Source organism: Anoplolepis gracilipes, chromosome 14 (assembly GCF_047496725.1).
Source record: "Anoplolepis gracilipes chromosome 14, ASM4749672v1, whole genome shotgun sequence".
NCBI lineage: Eukaryota > Metazoa > Arthropoda > Insecta > Hymenoptera > Formicidae > Anoplolepis > Anoplolepis gracilipes.
In genome coordinates this window covers 512,676-532,986 of record NC_132983.1, presented here as the reverse complement: position 1 = coordinate 532,986, position 20,311 = coordinate 512,676, and the positions used below count along the sequence as shown (strand labels likewise).

General features: G+C 31.7%; 2 protein-coding genes across 29 annotated transcripts in view; one reads left to right on the top strand and one right to left on the bottom strand.

The window, feature by feature from the left end:
- The window catches only part of LOC140673222 (uncharacterized), a 199,054-nt gene that overhangs the window by 61,102 nt on the left and 117,641 nt on the right, over positions 1-20,311 (bottom strand). For all 27 annotated transcript variants that reach the window (XM_072905984.1, XM_072905986.1, XM_072906006.1 and 24 more), the window contains one exon: positions 20,102-20,297. In XM_072905984.1, the coding sequence (XP_072762085.1) occupies positions 20,102-20,297 (196 nt within the window). The remainder of the gene's footprint in view (positions 1-20,101; positions 20,298-20,311) is intronic.
- B6 (pentraxin-related protein b6) lies at positions 341-18,664 on the top strand. Of its 2 annotated transcripts, none has more exons than XM_072906028.1 (8): positions 341-443; positions 3,481-3,767; positions 8,393-8,498; positions 10,862-11,076; positions 15,698-15,797; positions 16,226-16,440; positions 16,773-17,120; positions 17,839-18,664. In XM_072906028.1, exons 2-8 carry the CDS (start codon positions 3,510-3,512, stop codon positions 18,217-18,219), a joined length of 1,623 nt encoding a protein of 540 aa, XP_072762129.1. In that variant the 5' UTR covers positions 341-443; positions 3,481-3,509; the 3' UTR covers positions 18,220-18,664. The 2 variants fall into 2 exon arrangements, with proteins under 2 accessions (XP_072762129.1, XP_072762130.1); XM_072906029.1 differs by having other exon boundaries at positions 370-443; positions 3,475-3,767.

Below are 20,311 nucleotides of genomic sequence, written 5' to 3'. Positions count from 1 at the left end.
ATTGTTGCATTTTTTCACGTGTCAAAAGATGCAGATGCAAACACAAGCTCCAAGAATCGGACATGTGACTAACCATACTATGTCCCTAACATTCACGAAATTTTAGCAAAATAAAAACAAATGATTAAAAATTCACACGTGGCATCCATCCGGAAGCCCTTTCCTCTGAGCATTAAAAATTGATTTAACTAATTTATGCATAATTTGCACTTTTCATATGCCAATGGACGAAGGAATAATCGGGATGACGTCTGACTACGTTGGGAAAGAGCGAGACAAGAGGCTCAAACGAGGCAAAAGGTGTATCAAACAACCAAGTAGAGGAAAGGTGTGCGCCTCTTGCGAGCTTACGAGCTCAACGAGCGGGCAGTTACCTTTCCGTTCTACGACCGCGAGGATCTATCTCCCTCCATTCTGCAGAACTCGCTGATCATTACATCTGGGTGAGTTTTACGTGCAAAAATTAATCTCGCGTTTCTTAAAAGGGACATTACCTTTACGCGGATCTTATCGTGTGTTTTTGATCGTTCATGGTGCTTACAAGCGCTTGAAAAAAATATTGTTTCTTACATAGAACTTGTGACTTTTTATGAAAGTGTCTCGAGCAATTGATTTTATTTGATTAAATTGTGGTAAGTTGTAGTGTATGGGTAACTTTATACATACATTAAAATCTTGTAAATCACTACGAAACACATCAAAGCCCTATAAATACAATATTTTTAATTTTTATATATTATTTCTTTTGTGGTTTGTTTAAGCGTTAATCTAGTGTGCGATAAACATGATGTTATAAATAAGTTTGATTTCACTTTTTTTTTTGGTGAAAACATGAGCAATCAAAAAAGTATCATTTTATGAAGAAAAATTTTTTATACGAATAATAATAATGAAAAATGTTTATTTATAAATTTTTAAGTCAGCAAACTCTCTCTTTCTCTCTCTCTCTCTCTCTCTTTTTCTTTTTTTCTATATAGTATATTAGCTAAAAGTAATAATTTTATAATAACAATCTCACAATATCGCTATATGTTTCGCATCGTTTCTTTTATAAAGAAGAAATTTATATACATTTGATGTCATATAAATCTGGCAGAAGATTGGCATGATTCATGCAAAAAGGGTATAGTCGTTTCAATGTTGCCGGAATATTCAGGACACTGCATTTTAATTTTTGCTTTGATAGCTTTCACTGTTGTTTGATCATGATAGTGTTACAAAGTAACTGCAATCTACATTCTACACAAAATACATCAGAAGCTCTTATGACAAAGTGAAAAGTTGCATTTAATGACTTTGTTGATGAGAATGATACTTTACAGCTAACGTAAGCAGTAAAAAGACAATGATACAAAGGGATGAATTCCTATCAAATAATAATTGTTTTATTACGTGCTTTATTAATATTTTTCTCAACATCAAATAGACTTTTTATTATATTAATTTGAAAGACATTCACGTAAAAATCTTGATATACTCTATTTACAATTAGTTTCACTTCAATTTTCAATTTCATATCATTTTAAGTTTCTCACATTTTATATATAAGCATAATTATTTTAAATGTGGGAGTATATTTTCTATGCCGGATGTGTACATCTTCCGATGCAGGAAGCTAATCTTGTCGTTAATTATGTTTTGCTTCATTACCGCGTTTCGGTTCCGTTAGTACTGCCGTTTGACGTATCTGGGTTCAGTCGTAACGGTTCCGCTTACAACCGAAGCGAAGCATAAAACTTTGGACGTTTCGCGTCCAATTTCATTCGATGATGTTAAACAAGTAAAAAAAACTTTTTCACGCGCGTTTTCACAATGATTAATATATATAAAATTTGTCACTGACATTCTTGCACTAGAATATTTTATATAATATCAAAGATTAATAAATTTTTTTTTTATAAGTAATTTTTTTTCCATCTACAATTTTCATCTATTTTAAAATTAAAGACTAAACTATATAGATGTATATTTATAATAAGATGACAGTTGATTACTTTTTATTCTAAGCGAAAAGTGAACTTTAATTTAATTTCTAGATGCAATTCTTGACAGCTTAAAATCCAAAAGTATATTCTCAAGCAATAGCGATTCATAATTAGAAAATTATTAGCGCAATTAAATGCATCCGTTGGCGGATCACCACGAGAAATAACAAGCTTTAATAAACGACGATTTGTATCAATCGTAAAATCAACTGCCGTTGTTTCTTAACCCGATGCAAATTTCACGTTTTCTGTTGAACAAACTGCCGTTTCCCTCGACTTTACAAGCGTGAGACAGATATACATTACGTAATAGAACATGGCAGAAAATGTTCCGATATCGAAGCGTCTTGAAATATCTATTTTTATAAATATGAAAAACAAAACCGAGTGTTTGTATTTACATGTACATACATACATTGTTGTTAAAGATAATGTAGAAACATATTTAATTAAAAATTAAAATGAGTAATTATAAATAAAGCAGGATCAAATTAAAACTATAAATAAATATTAGTAATTAGAAAATGTCTTGTCGAAATTCTGTTGTAATTTTGGAAATTAATTATTATTAATAAAATATTTAATATTAATTATTATTAATAAAATTATTAAGTTCAAGAACATAGATTAGTAGATACAAATTATGTAATTATCAAGATATGCGAAGAAAAAATGCACAAAGTATTTAGCTGCAGTATCTACTTCTGTATCTAGATCTAATCTCACTACGAGACCGTTTAGCAAGTCCTATATCACGGCATCTCGAAGACGCTCGACATAGCGAGATAAAAATATCGCATATTCCACATAGTGCACAAACAGTATGAAAAAAAATAGCGATACTATCGTCGCGAGTCTTGCATTCTTAAGCGGTTCACAACATTCGTTACGCTCGCCTGAATTAAATTTCGCAACGAAACGACGATGTTGCGTGCGTGTCTTATTTTTTTTTTTTTTTTTTTTTTTTTTCTACACTACATTGTATCCAGCGAAGTAGACAACGATGTGGACTACGTTCCATCGGAATCCGATTCGATGTATCATACTTTCCCGGGATTTGTTTCCCCACATCCAGTGTAATATCGAGCAGTCATAAACCCGTGATTATAATGAATCGAGCAAAGGAATTCGTTTTGGCTGTGTAATATGCTGATACCACAAGCATGAATTGCAATTTATTTGTGCGGATTTGCGTAGCAGAGAAATCGATAATGTAAATGTTTGTCAAAAATACTCGAAGAAATTATATATCGTAGACTTATTTCTTTTTAACTTAAGTGCCATGCGCGTAGAAGTTTTTTTAATGAAAAAATAATAACGGAAGAATTTTGTATAAATTAAACATGCGTCAAATTTATTTGGATTTATTACTTTTAAATAAAACAAGATGGACAAACACATTAGATCTTGGATCGCAAAGAATTTATATACAATTTGCAAAATTATTGAGTTTAATAATAAAAATAATGTAAAAGTTTGATCTGTCAAGTTGCAGGTAGCTCGAGAGAAACGAGCCGCTCGAAGATGACGTCGATCGCGTACGCTACTTTCATTGCGTTTTCATGCGTGGCGCAGGCGATCTCGTCGTCCTGGAGACCGGTCCTGCCGCCTCATAATGCGCCTGTCGGCGCAGGTATATTGCATCAGGAAGCATCGATTTTCGAAAATGGACCTACGCAGACGCTCTACGACGTGGACAACTCGCATCATCTACTGCAGCCGCACGATCAAGAGAAATGTTCTCTTTACAAGATCGCCATGACACAGCAGCTATATTTTGAGGTAGGTAGTTTACCGAAAGTAACGATGGATTTTTTATTTATGTAGTTATTCTATCGATAAGTCAAAGTGTTTTAATAAAAGAAGAGTTTAAAAAAATCTTGTGAGAATATTATAAGAAAATCAGAGACATATCACAATTAATTAATATTCCGGTCAAATAAAATATTCGCTAATTAATAACTTACTATTAAAGCAACCAACGTCAATAGGTATAAAAAAAGAATCGTTTACATCGTATAACAAAATGTGAGACATTTCGACTCATACATTAAAATTGTACATGTGGCAAATGTATTATCATATACGTATATGCAAGATGAGAATAATCACGATGATTAATAAACGGTCAATAAATATAATAAAGTCATTTGCAAAATATTTTCCTAGATGTAGAACAATGTTTGTTCTAGCTTCGCGAAATCGATATTATTGTATATATAAATGTGGATTACAGTCGCTATTGCCGAATACAAATTGCTCTATAGATAGCGATTATATATATAATGTAATTGGCAACGCGATGCTAATTATGGTACAATTTCGGATCTGATATACAGAACAATTTGTAAGGTGTGATTTTGTCATTATAAATTTTCGATTAAATATTTGTAGCGTATATATATTATTGGATATGGATGTATATGAATAAAGATAACGTATCCTAAAAATTTTAATATCAATTAATAAAAAAATTGTACAATATTATACAAAGAAGGCAATATATTCTCAGAGAAATATTACAAATTAATAAATCTTATTAACGGATTCGTCGATAAATTTCAAGCTCTGATTATTAAGAAAATATCTTACAACAAAATGTAAGTTCCTGTTAAATAAATTGCAAGAATTTGTAGCAATTTCCGCGGCACGATGGTTATACTCTTCCTGATCCGCGTCTCGCGTGCGACTAACGCTAACGGAATTTCGCCATTCATATACTACGTGAAGCGCATTTTACGCTCAAGAGAGAGAGAGAGAGAGAGAGAAGGAAAGAAAAAGAAAGAGAGAGCATTGGCATTGCACTGACCAGGAGGATTCGCGGTGCAAGCGAAATGACAAGGAAAGTAGGAGAAAACACTCTCTCGAGATACCAAATCCCTGCGGGCGCAATCTCGAAACGAGTCTTGAATCGCTTACCGATCGCCCTGATCCGAAACGGCGAAATCGTTACATCTATTTCTTAATTGATACACTTAGTTTGCTGCTATCTGTATTTGGCAAGGTTCGTTAAAGATCAAACAAGAGAGCGTTTTTTTTTGTTTTTAACCGTAAATTTACATTCGAGAAAGCGAACGTTTTAAGTAAATTATTTGCTCATCTGATAGAGCAGCGGCAACATTCCTCGGTAGTTTTTTTTTTATAACAGCCGGGAAATAAATCATAAGATCATGGAGAGAGATGATTAGCGGAAGTGAGCGAAGATAAATTACTTTCCACAGCAACGAAAAATTATTATTTATAACTTTGTACACACATATGTTTAATAATTTTATAATAATGATTAAAATCTTCAACTATTTAAATACTAATAATAGTTGTATATTATAAATTTAAAGAATACTTTAAATTCTCAGAGATATTAAGAAATAATTTTTTTTTTAATAAATATAAATTATAAATAATATTGCGGTATCGCAGTTTTACAATTCAGTCAATTAACATTCAGGTTGTGATTACACAATGAATTTGAAGAAAGTAATTTTACTCAACGTAAACTTGACACTTTAACTTCACCATCTTCCACATTGCAAGTAATAGACTTAATTTAAAGAGAAAGGAAGTTAAACTATTCCGGTTTATTTAGAACGGCAATTTTAACAGCCTTCGCCGATATAACTGTACGTGTAAAAACTTTCCGCACGTGCAAAACCGCGTAGGTTTCTGTTTAAAAATTCAATTATAGTCTCTTTAGGATAATAATCTAATAAAAAAATACTTTCTTTTTTTTTAATTCACCAAAAGATAGCGCGCGATTCACAAGTGTGAGAGAAACGGGCAAAAATATAAAACTAGATTAAACTTTCGCGCAATTCATAATTGCATTTCTCGTAAAGAGTAATCTATCGATGCGATCGGCATGGTAAAATTGAACGCGATGGAAAGCGAACAAGACGGATAGCACATTTTCTCTGTTCATCAAAATCCGTGCCAAGTAATATCATCGAAAGATCATTTAGACTGGACGTAGGAGAGCTGACGATGATTGCGCAGCTGCGAATACAATAAGGAAAAAGATGCTGTCGCGAAATTGTCGATCGTAAATGAGAGGATCCGCCAACAGAACAAAGGTGGCCTGTCTGTTGCATGACTTTCTACGATCGTTACATGCAATTATTTTCTTGCAACGCTTTCATGACGGTCGATAATGTCAGCCGGGATATTAAGAAGCTCGGTCGTCGAGACAAATTTGTGGAAAAGCGATTTTAACGAATTAATCACGCGGAGAAAACGGAAATTACGTTAGGAGTCGACAGGTATTTTCGCTAAAAATGGTAATCCGCTTAAATACACAGGAGTGCAATTGATTTTTGTACGCGCTGTACTTCCCACAGCAAGTATAGCGCGTATGCTTAATCACGAGATTGCTATCTCAAGACAGATTGTTTTACGTAGTTTTTTTTTTTTTTTTTTTTTTTTTTTTCCGAGTAAATTTCTAATGAGAAATATTCATTTGAATAAATTAACATACAAAGATGAAAGATTGATTTTTAAAAAGAATACATTTTTCAATCTGTAAAGTTTTTGCAAAAACAAGAGAGGGAAAGAGATAGAGAGAGATACAGGCATACGTATAAATGATAGTGTGATGTTGCAGCTTGGCATGTCGATAAGTTATATAAATCGCTGATACAAATCACTTTAATGCAAACACATGCAAGGAAATTGAGCGAACGCGCGTCTCACTGGATGTACGCGATTGAATATTTCATCCTGCTCGTCAAATTTACGAGGTCCCCTTTTAGAGGTCGGTTGAAACATTACCTGTCAAGTCCTTATCCGACGAGTGTAATGCGCGTTGACGCGCGTATTTCTATAGTACTTAGTATCGTGAACGGCAAGTTTATGTGAATTGACGACCGTAAAAGGAATTGCGACGGGCAATCTCGACCGCAGTCGTAGCCACCGCGATTTTGCGGCCCCTGCTTTTGGCGAAATCCGCTCTCTATACAGGGTTCCTGTCAGAGAAATTACGCACGCAAGAAATTATGCCTCTCTAGTGTCAATAACGCACCACGTAATCGATTAACCGTGAATTCATGCAATCACTGTAGAAAAAGTATGCAGACTCACGGGTGTTTCTCTCTGCGTGTCGAGTCACGCTTGCGTTGGCTTTTAACGGGATTTAGGATTTCCGTGTTAAACATTTTTCGCGAATAATAGTGACATTCAAAGAAAAAGGTAGTGAAAAAAGTTTGCATTTAAAACACATTATGAAAGGTGGAACTGTAATAAGATAAATGTTTCTTTGGCAATAAAGTAGACATGCGAAAAAAACAAAAAACAAAAAAAAAATATCTCTCATAAAACTTGTAAAAATATAATTTCGGTGCTCTATTGCAATTTTGTTTAAAAAATGACACAAACCAAAAATTTTGCAAAATCGTTCAATAATAGAAAAAAAAAATCAAAATATAAATAAATAAAAAAAAACAAAAGAAACTAAAAAATATAATGTTTTGGATTAAAATATGATATTTTTGTAACGATACAGAATAGTTTCCCAATTTTTTAATTTAATATTTCAATTTTTCTTATTCTAAAAAAAATACACTAAAAGTAAACATTTTAATATTCTATAATCTCTTTCATAATTAGGATATTTCGTTCGTGTTTATAATATTAATATTTTATATATAGAGAGATTAATACTTACAATTAGAATAGCAGTACAATAAACGCGATAAACGTAAATGTCTATTATTACATCACGATCCGTAGGAGACAATTTACATTCCCTAAAGCATCAAGTGTATACACTGTTCATCACTATATATTGGTGTACATCCCAGAGTAATGTTTTCGTACGCAAATTCAATTGGAAAGCCGGTATTTATTATGTCAACAATCGATATAATTAATTAATTAATCGGTACGTAAATGTAATAATTATTAGTGTCATAAATTTAAAAAAATATATATATATATATATTTATAAAATTACGCTTGTGGCGATAAAAAGCACTTTCTCTTTTTACATATGTTTTCGTATTATTTTCTCATTGGAAAAACATTAATCTATTTGATTTGGCAATATTATTTGACGGATCGTTTAGTAAAGATTTAAATTCAAATGCCTATCAAATTCTAATTATTCACATAAAACAGCTGTTGTCTCGTTCTGCGAGATTACTTGATTGCGTCTGTTCAATCGCATCCGAAAGAACGTTTGTTCGCACAGACGAGCTTTACTTTAACGTGCGTTTTAGTGAGAGATCATATCACACGGGGATCGATGCCAACGATTAATAATGTAAGGCCCGATGTGATACGCGGAAGTGCGCATCCGGTGATTAAATCACACGGAGCGCATTAATTTTCGGTCTGTATACCGGGAGAATTGACAATTTAAATCACGATAGGCACGAAATTCACGATCTAACGGTCTATCTCTCATTCTGTTATAGTACATTCATTACAAGACAGATCTGCCAAACATGAAGGAGTTCACCCTCTGCATGTGGACGAAATTTTACAATCATTCGAACCACCACCCTCTGTTCTCATACGCAGGTGAGTGCGCAATGAAATTCTTTCTCCTTTCACCTTGTATCTCATTGTGAAATAATATCGGATGTGAAAGCGAAAGTCCGCCACATTTATTGCCTAAAGTTCCGCACGTTATCGCGTAATGATGTTAAAAATATAATTTGTTTTATGAATTAATTGCAATGCACTTTTATGTCTTTATATGGGCGATACAAGAGAATAAAAATATCAGATTACAATTTGAAATTAATATTTTCTTAACGAAAATCAACAATTAATTACCGTTTTATGATTTCATTCAATCTGAATATAAGCTTTTATTAAAATCAGATTTATTTTACGTAAAATACTTTTACGTATAGAAATTCTTGTTAAATAACATGCATAAAAATCTTTGGCATACAATGATAATAAAAAGTCCTTGCGCATCTTGAAATCCGTAATGACATCCGTAAATAAAAATGCGTAAGTAAGAAAATAATCAGTTTGCAAACATAATCGTTTAATTACAAAGTCTCATTCATCTATGTTTAAAGCGTGATAATTATAAAGAAGAAAGATAAGTGAAAAATTTTTTTTTTTATTGGAAACTCTGCATTACCGCTGCAAAAACACTGCATAAACTTGCAGTCTTAAATTACAGGGCAAACTGCATGTTTGATTAACGAATTTTACGCTGCACGTTAATTTGCCGTTGACCCAGTTTCACAGTAATTGATATATTGTTTACTAACACAACGGAAATTGCAGATAAGCAAACTTGCAAATAAACAGTTAGATGAATTTAAATGTCAGCATTTGCAAAAATGAACGAACAAATGTGTCTATGATATTTTAAAATACATGCACATCCGAAAAATAATACGGTGCAATTTATTTTTTAAAACAAACTCTCTGACTATGTTAAAATATTATGTGCCCAAAATGATTACAAAAATAACATTTTCTACTCACAGAGATTGTTTTCATAATTTGATATAAACATGAATATATAAATATCAATATCAATCTTTTTGATCACTTTTGTGATATTTAAATTTAATTGTATTGTATTTGTAATTATATATATTTGCTGCTTTTATGTATTTATTATAATCCGTTATAGCGACTAGTATAATAAGGTTTTTATATGATAACATAATTGTTTTTATGTTGAGTGTGAACTAGAGTTTTATGCTCTTATTAAATTCTTGCATTCCATGCGATTATAAACGCATATATAACTAGAGATATATAACAATCTTATTCGGTCTTCTTGCGTAATCGATTCCCACACAACAATCTTCCTTCTTGCAGATTAGTGGTTTAGCTTCATAAGTAATAGTCATGCATCATAGCCCTCGTGTCATGTAAGAATCGATTTACGCCCGTGCATTATTATTCACGCGCGAACAATGATGTCGTCCGGCAATGTTTTCAATATGCAGTTTAGAAAGGTTCCGCGCGGTTTGCAGTTTTTGTACCGTGTAGAAAGTTGCCGACACACACGCACACATATACACATACAGGTTGTTCTTTTCTTTTTTCCGTAGACGCGGGCGAACGTGACAATAGGCGGATATGCGCGGTGTCATAAATACACCGACAATAAGTCCCTTCCCCTTCGCTTGTGTCTAAAAAAACCGTCTCTCGGCTTCCCGAATCAATAGGTGTGCTAGAAATATACCATATAGTATATAAAAAAATAAAAGTATCTATTACCGTGACAATTAATCTACAAGTAATTTTTTAAGATTTTTTTTTTTTTTTTTTTTTTTTTTTTTTTTTTAATAAAAATAGAACGCACAAAAAAAATTAAATTTATTTTTAATAAAACTTTTGTATAACTAAGAAATTGATTTATATTATAACTCGATAAATAAGATCGAATGCGGAACTTTATAAAATGTCGAGTTAAAAGTGTGACAGAGCTCTTTAAATTTGTTATATAATATAACAAGATAATTCTGGAAGCGTAGATTATAAAAATAAAAAAATTTATAGAAAAGTATCAATAAAAAATAATTGTATGTATTAACTGTTTTTAAAATGCATTTTATAAAGTAAGTAAAGAAAAAATTTAAGAAAAAATTATTTATATTCAGATTAAGGAAAAATAACTTTAAAACAGTAAATAAGGATAACAATCTAATTTTTAAATTATTATTAAATTCCACAATTTATAAAATACAAATGCAAGAAGCTCTTGTATATCCTTACTCGGCTTTAATGTGTAAGCATCCGAAATGCGGAACTGTTAGAATTTGCACTGTAGATCTGCTATTAGTAATTGCATCAGTTGATGTAATAGAAATGTTACATCTATTCTACTTGTGCACAACAGAGAGAATCCTTTGTCTTTCCCTTTTTCTTTTGCATATGAGTTAATTCTCACCCTCGACTTGCAGTGGGTGATCAACCACGAGGAATACTGTCGTGGGTCGCAAACACAGCGAGGAGTTCGTACTACATGCTTAACGTCAACGGTCACAACTTGTACAGATTGAATTATCCGTTGAGACTTAACAAGTGGTACCACTCCTGCCAGAGCTGGAACGGTCATACCGGGGAATGGCAGATCTGGGTCAACGACGAGCGCGTAGGTCGCGGGTTCAACAACAGGGTAAGCATGACTTTAGTTGCTCCTTTCACCCTACTGCGTATCCTTCGATATTAGATCGACGTATAAAGAATTTCGGAATTTACGAAAAGCGAATAATAATTCAATTTTTCTCATTTTTAACATTTCGCTATTTTACTTACAATTAATAGAAATAAGTCTTTAAAATTAATATTGTATTAACATAAAACTCATCTTAAATTAAACGATTAACTGCTTCGTCATTTATCGCGTTTACGATAGATTTTGATAGAATCGTCGAATAAAATTGTTCAAAATATTCATTGCAAACTCATCGACATTATTGCCAATTCGATAAAGTCACGATATATAATTCGCACGAAATGTGATTTCTTATATTGCACTTTTTGTGCAATGCTAAATATAATCATAGCGCATCGTCCTTGGCATACTAATAATAAAAAAAAAAAAAATAAAATAAAAGAAGAATGTTTCTCGTGTTCGAGTTAAGCTTTATTACCGTGCCGCTAATCATTTCCTTGTGTTTTGTCATTCTTTCAAAGTTAAAATAATCGTTCTCTCATTTATGTAGCTATAAGGATATTAATATTCATTTAATTAAAATGCGCATTTTTTCAGTTTCTTCTTGCATGATATGCATTTTTAGTGCTTTTTGATCTGCGTATAAGATATTAAAAAGCGAATATATTTCGTGAAAAATTCAGAAGATACTTAAACTCATACTAGAAAAATTTCCGGAAACGTAATGAGAATTAATTACGAAATTATTATTATGCTAAATTATAAAAAAGTAATAAACATTTAACTTAATAGACGGTGTACGTAAAAAAAGTTTAATAATGTAATAAATAATACTTGTAAGTTAATCCAATTTCCTCTGCTAATATCTTTTCTAAATATTAAATCTCTCGTTACCATATTATTATTATTCATTATTTTAATATTTTTTTATACAACACAAATCTAAATAATAATAGAGCTAATGATTAACAGCTTTTGAAAATAGCGTATACATCAGAATGTGCAATATGTCTGTAATCATTACAGTTCGCTAATTGTAGCACACGTTTAACTCACGTGATATGAATGTAACAACGGCGATGACATTTCAAACTTTATCGCGCACGAAATGTACTTATTAATGTGAAGACAATTAACGGTTGCAAAATGATTTCTTTAATATACGTTACTAATGATTATTCTTTGATGAAAGCTGCGTCTGACCATACATGTGACTCTACTACTACAGAAATATCTACTAGTTATTAATTTCGAGCTATTAATCTTCTAGCTTGTAATTAATTTTCCAATTTTATTTAATATTTCTTTATAATTTTTTATATACTATTCTAATTAATACTTTAATTGTATGTTTAATTTCAAAATAAGTTTAAAATGATGAATATAATATATTACAGCTGTGCTAATATAATAAAAAAAATATTGACATAAAAAAATCGTATTACATTGTCATACCTGATACATCGTTTCCGCTAAAGTATTTATGTTGTAAAATTTTTTTTTAATTTTTCCACGGACGTGGAAATTTTGAGAAACTTAATCTTCCAAAATAACTAACGGACAAATTCATATTTTATGATACGTGACATGCAAGTAAAAAAGCAAATTTTACATATAAAATTATGTAAAATTCACGCAAGAAAATCTCGCGGAATATTTGGTACATGTTTGACATATTTTAGACACACACACACACACGCACACGCACACGCACACGCACACGCACACGCACACGCACACGCACACGCACACGCACACGCACACGCACACGCACACGCACACGCACACGCACACGCACACGCACACGCACACGCACACACACACACACACACACACACACACACACACACACACACACACACACACAAATAAATCATGGAGAATATTTTAAAAAACATAGAATGTTCTTCTTGCAAAATTATATGAAATAACTCAAGAATTCTGAATTATGTATAAGTAAAAATATTTGTCGTGAATTAAATTCTTAGAAAAATGTATTACGTTTATTACGCGATTTCATATATCGTGGTATAATTTATTATCATTCCACAAATGTCTAGTGCGAATTGCGTACTAGAGAAAAAAAAGGGAAACAATCATGAGAGTACATGGCATGAGAAGGCATGCCTTGTTTCATACAAGAGTATCGCGTTATTGCATAAGAATCCCACATTACAGTCCTCTCAATTATCGTTTATGTTAAACGCGCCAGGAATTTCTTAAACGAGCGTGCTTCCGGCATTTTCTGCACACGAGTCACGTTCTCGAATGTGTCGCATTTAGCCATGCCTTTCTCATCCGAAAGTCGAGTGCACTGTCATCGCGATTTTGTTGTACTTAATGTATGCTTTTGGTTGGACGATACTTGCATAGTTGCCTATTCAACTGCATAATATAATACATTTATAGAGATGCAACGTGTCGTGAAAAATGTATCAATATTTGAGATTTGCATTTGTTTATAAAATTCTGCTCATTTCTCACTTCGAATCTATTAATACTGTAGAAATTTAATTGAATATATTTTTTTTGTAAACACGTATACATATATCACACAATAAAGACGATATCTTTGAAACATATAATAATTAAGAAAAATAACAAGCATAATTATATATTCAGAAGAGAACGACCTTTATACTGATGGAAACGTTAGGTAAATAATAGTTATAATAATTAACAAGAATAATTACAGTTGTCGGCAATTTTAAATACGAGATTCACAATTAGAAGAAGATAATTCACTCTCCGTTCAGCTCTGTAGGAGCTGTCAAACAATGGCCTCTTATATTCAGATTGCATTGAACAGAAACGAAATGGCAAAAGAATGGACAACGAAATAGAATAAATGGAAAATGGAAAAATATAGAATTCCATATATCGCGATATTCTCGTACGAGGATATCAAGGTTACTTTCAACTAAAAAAAGCGCAGAAACCAATTTAATTTTTCAGAGTATCTACACAACTCTTGTAAAAAAATTCACTAAAAATTTCCCGATTTTTCAGGTACTTTTTTTGTTCAAAATTTCAAATAAAGAGAATATTTTTAAGATTTTTTAATACAACTTTTTCTAAAATAAATTTTGTTATTTTATATATTTTCTAATGTTTTTCATTCATACGAAGGAAAAACAGAGCTTCTTAAGTTTCAAGTGCTAGATTTGTAAATGTACTAAAAAACTGAATAACTTTTATAAGATAAGCATTTTTCACTTGCAAAATTTTCATTTCTAATAATTAAGAATTACAAAGAATAGATACTTTATATTCAATATTACGTTAAGATATTGAATACATAAATAAAAAAAAAATATATATATATAATTATAATTTGTTTGACTGGCTCACTGGTGTATGTATATAGGTTGACATTTTCATTTCGTTGAAACTCATTAATTGTTGAGAGTCCTAGTTTTATTTTTAATCATTTTAGTTTTTCACAAATTAAACAAATAGTTTATTTTTATTCAATAACATATTATACATTATATATACGAATATTATATACGAGTATTATATTTTACAAAGGAATATCGCAACTAAATATTTTGATAAATACATAATCATTAACAAACAACAGAATACATAATTTATTATCTTTATATTATGTACAGAAAGGGTCATTAATACCTTTATACATTGAATTTATACACATATCGAAACATATTTTTCTATATATATGTATACAAAATATATAAATGATAATTGATATGTATATGTATAAATTTATTTGGCATTAATAAAATATTAATGATGTCTTCTGTACATACATATGCACAATTAATTTATTATAGACGAGCGAAGATATGAGCGTCTCGCCTCAGTATTTATATATTCGACTTATCGGATAATTTAATTTGTTTAATTAATTTTCTAATAATTTTTATGCATAGAACATTTTTAGAGAACTATTGTAGAATTTTCAAGCGTTTAAAATCTGGTAAAGTATGCTAAAAAGAATCATAACAGACAAAGTAAGCAGCGTCCTAAATTTGGCGTCCTAGTTTGTCTTGAGCCATTTTTTTTTATTTAATAGCCACAATTATTTGTTTAATCTATCAAAAATTCTAAAACTATTGAAAATAAAATCATCTCTCAACAATGAATTTTCACGAAGTGAGACACCAGATTTATACACACGGTTGACTATTCCCATTATGAAATTATCAAAATTAGCAAAATCATCAAAAAGAGAAATTTTGAAAAAATTTTCTGAATCCCAATAAAACTCCATGAAATTTTTCTAATATTTCTCTGATTTTTTAAATACAAAAGAAATCCCTCAAAATTCCAGGTTTTCCTTTTTTCCCGGGAGTAGACACCCTGATTTTCATATAGCGTGGCGCACGTGACTGCGAATGTGCAATCTATTCGCACATAGAAAATGCAAAATCCAAAGCTTTTATATATTCTATTTACGGCAGTAGTTTATATCGCTAATGTTCGCGTTTTTTCTCGAGCAATCGATTAAATCACTGTTAGGTCAAACTGTATTTTCAGATTAATTGCACGTGTCGCTTGTTAGTCTAAAAAGGCGATTATCGGAAAATACTCTTTAGATTTTTTGTCCCATCCATTTTGTAAAAAAAAAAAAATTACATTGCCGTGCTTATTCCAGCTGGTCGGGCATGTTATCAAAGGCGGCGGAATTGCCATTTCCGGACAAGAGCAACGGCAACTGGGCGGCGGTTTCTTGGAGGGTGAAGGCGCGCCATCGGGTAAGAACATTTTTACATTATATTATTAATTTTTAAATAAAAAGACAAATGTTATTGTTTCTTCTTAATAACAGACCAATTATCGATATACATATCATATTTAAACATGAACAATTTTTTCATGTGTGTGTCTCAAAGCAATGTATTTTTTTTTCGTCTAATTTGAATATATTTAAATTTCTTTTATATTTAACATTCTCAATTAGTCAAATCAATTTTCCAATATATTTTTATTACATATATAATTAAAAAAAAAATATATATATATATATAGATGTAATCTATAAAAAATTTCTTTTGTGCTGTCAAAGTTAAAACTTCAAGTGTACGATTTACTTATAATTAAGACACGTAAGGTAGAAATTATTATTGCTTTAAGAAACGTTATATCTTGTCATGAGATGATAATAAAAAAGATTCTTTCCCAGGTTCCGGTGGCTATTTAGGAGAACTGACAATGGTGCAGCTCTACAACGTAGCGCTGACCGCGGGCAAGGCACACAAAGATCACAAGCACCATCACGCTCATCATTACGAACATGATACGAGTAATAATATGCCGAGAACGACCACGCAAACACCTGTAACCGGACCACCTTTGCCACCGCATCCCTACCTCACGGGAGGACAGATCAATACACAAGTACAATTATGTTTTCTCACTTTGTTACATCTGAGAGCGCGCGTGTACCGTGTCATCAAGCTAATTACCTTACTCCGCTCCTTAATTAGCGTCACCATAAACAATGCGGAAGCGTCTATGAAACGTAAAAAAAATGAAAAATTAGAAGGTCTTTATGTTTCTTGGAACTTTCATGCGATATCTTTGTTCGGACGCTTCGCCGTCATACAACACGTCATACGTGTTATTTACTTTTGTACGTCAAACGTGTTATTTAAATCGCCCATTTCCTCCTACGTATCACTACGCTCGATCAAGCATGAATATTTCATGCGTGCGAACAAATGTTCCAGGTGAAGATCAATCCAGGAGCGCCGATTCAGATCGTACGAAACGGCCTAACCATTCGTCATCCAGCATTACCACCGGCACCGGAATCGCCCCCACAACCGCTTCCGCCCTTGAATCTCGATGTTTTCTCGACAGCCTTCCCTCCTTCACAGACACAATTCGTTAATCCGTCACAGTCATCGATTTTCGCAGACGGGCCCTACCGTAATCTCTTTAAAAGAGAAAGAAATATCTCGAAAAAGCGAAATATTAAGGACGAAACAGTAATATCGAGTTTGACCGAATCGAAGAAGTCAATTGCAAAAAGAGATATTGATAAAACTTTGAAAACTGAGATTTTTGATGACAAGGTAAGCACAATCAAGTTAATCGAAATTAACTTTCTATACATCCGATTTAAAAGTGAAAACGTTCCAAGACATTAATAGTACAATTTCTAGCATTTTATATTTATTTCGTTTTATTTATATATCTTTTACTTTTAATATCGTCTTTGTTTTAATTGGAAGATATTACCTTAAACATCTATTCGCTCGTAAACATCTCTAAAAGTAAGAACAATTTTCTGCAGTAAGCATTAAATTGTAAATTCCTTCAGTTCCTGACCTACTTGGCGTGGAAAATTATAAGGTTACAATGAATTAGAGTGGAAATAATTTAACATCAGTAAATGCTTGCTTGCACAAAAATCCTGAGATTTTTCGTATTGAAAAGATCCGCGTGTTTAATAATTTTTGAACTTTCAAGTAAATTTTCACAATTCAAAAAATTGATATTATGTTACGAATAACATTTACTTAATAATTTATATTATTTTTTAATATTATTATTTGACTTTGATCTTCTCATTTTTTTATCTAAAGAATTTCTTCTGAAAATCGTTTTAAGAGAAAAAAAAGAGAGAGATTCAAGTCCTATTATTAATATATTAATAATATTATTAATATTACTAATATATTATTAATATATTGTATAAGTATATACATGCTTTATATATATAAATTTCTATTTATATACACATGTTGAATCGATAGCACGTAACGTTTTGTTCCACTTTCCAACTTTCAGGTATCTTTCGTGCCAAAGGTAGAAGTCACGGATGACAAGAAGCTAGGCAAACGCGAAATCGAGAGGAAGAAGAAGCGAGAACTGTTGCAACTGAGTGACGGGTCGATCTTCGACGACGGACACTCTATTCCTCAGGGTCTGGACAACGATTACTTCACCGGATTAACGAGTTTCGGGTTGCAATTGACGAAGGATACGAACGAAGAAGAGGATGAACGGGAACCCGCTGAAGACGAGGTCAGACAAGTGATGGACATTTGCGATGGCTGCACCGAGGAACCGTTCGAAAAGGCGTTGGTCATGGATTGGAGAACAGTGCCGAAGAAGCTTTACTCCGGAGCGTTTTACATACCAGCCATACCGGCGTGTAAAGCGTTCTAAAATAATATTTTCATCGACGATGAGTCAGTGCACAAAATGACATTTAAGAACATTTCGCGTGAATTCTCAGGGGAGCGTCTATGAAAGATCGCGCTGATAACGATGATAGCGCTTTGTTAAATGGTCGACGAAAGACCGATGAAACATTACCAGGTATCCCACGCCATGCTTAGATTGCCGAGTATCTTTAGTCGTTACGAGGGGAAGATATTTGTCACTCGAGTCTTCTGATTTTTTTCGTTGTTCGAAGATTCTTTTCTCATACGTCATTTCTTAATAACGCAGCGTATCACTTTTCTCTAACTTATGCGTTGGCACGTTTACGAACATTTAAAGATGCCAAGAACACTGCCATGAAAAAACTTGTGCGTGACAATATCTTACCGATCATATTTATTTGCAATTTCTATTCGATTAACTATATGACGTTTAATTATTAACTGTATGAAGATTCTACAAATATTATGATGAGTTTTGGATCAATTGTAACAAAAAGTATTATTACTGTATAATCTTTGTTCATAGAAAAAGAAATGTGTTAATAAATAATACCTATCACATTGATAATATCGTATTGATGAAAAAAGTACAAAAATGAAGAATTGTTTGCGCAATATTTAAATATATACAATAATATCAACTAAAATAATTTAAAATTTTTAAAGATTGGTTAACAAATAACTAAAATTTTTATTAGCATTGTTACATGTGACCGAAAACTTTTCTAATGAAACAAGGCTTGTAAATGTCTCGATAATTCATATGTAAAAAAAAAAAATATATATATATATATATATATATATATATATATATATATATATATAATAAATAGAATTTAATTAGGAGAAATTTCTACTAGTGGAAATTTATACGTAGTCGGCGTAATAGAACAATATTAGTCATGATAGTTATTAGCTTGTAAATACGAGAAACTGATCATAAATAATAACGATCATTCTTAACAGAGTGCTTCACGCAGTTTTAAAGTTCGTGCTGATCGATTGACCTCGGCGAGACAAAGAAGAATTTAATTGCAACGGAAATTCACGCCTTGATCGATCGACGACGTTACTTTGGTCGCTTAAGCTCAAAACTTAGTCCTATTGATATTGTATGTTTTACGCACGTGTAACCTATGCCGAATAAATTTTTATGAATCGTTGTATTATGTTCCATTTATGATTCTCTATATACTAATTTTTCATAAAACATAATATTTCTTAATATTATCAGCTTTTTTTTTACTAACTGTATCTCGTGTACCATATCATATTAATAATTATTATTGTTATTTTGAGAATAATATTATTAGTTATTATTGTTATATCCTGAGATTTCATTTGCATTATTTTAATTTATATTTTCAAGAAATATTTTGCATGTAACAATTATAATTTAAATATATCAAAGTCTATAAATATATATCGTGTTTTCTTTGGAAAAAAAATTTTAATTGTGTAGTTCTTTACATTACAACGAAATAAAATATTGATAATAAAAAATGTAATAAAATACATCGCAGAAAAAAATATTATCGAGATATCTGTATATTTAAAAGAATTTTAATATTCAAAGAATATTCTTTATAACTGTTTATAGATATCTGATGAGCGAGAAATATTATTCATTACATACATATATATGTATATACGTGTTCACGTATATATCAATTTTAAATATTCGAAAATTTTTAAAGATATATTTGCTGAATAAGCTCAGGAATCATATAATGGAATTTCATATAATGGAATAAAAGAATAAGCATTTTTCAAACGCAATACCATGTAATAATTCTATCAAGTAAAAACCTGATCGTTCTTCGAGAAAAGAAAATATGCAAGCTGTGGATTATAAGAACGGAGTCTCATAAACGTGCACTTACCTTGCTCTTGTGAATGTGCTGATGCTGATATTCGCTGTCGAATTCTGGTTCGCTGAAGTAGCTCTGATCTTCCCAATGGGGCGGTAGACCGCCGCCACCTCCTGGTACTCCCAAGGGTCCCGGCATTCCTGTCACTCCGTCGGCGCTCTCAAAGAGTCTCAGAACACTGCGATCCCTGATATCTCTCAAATGCGATCTAAAAATCAAAAT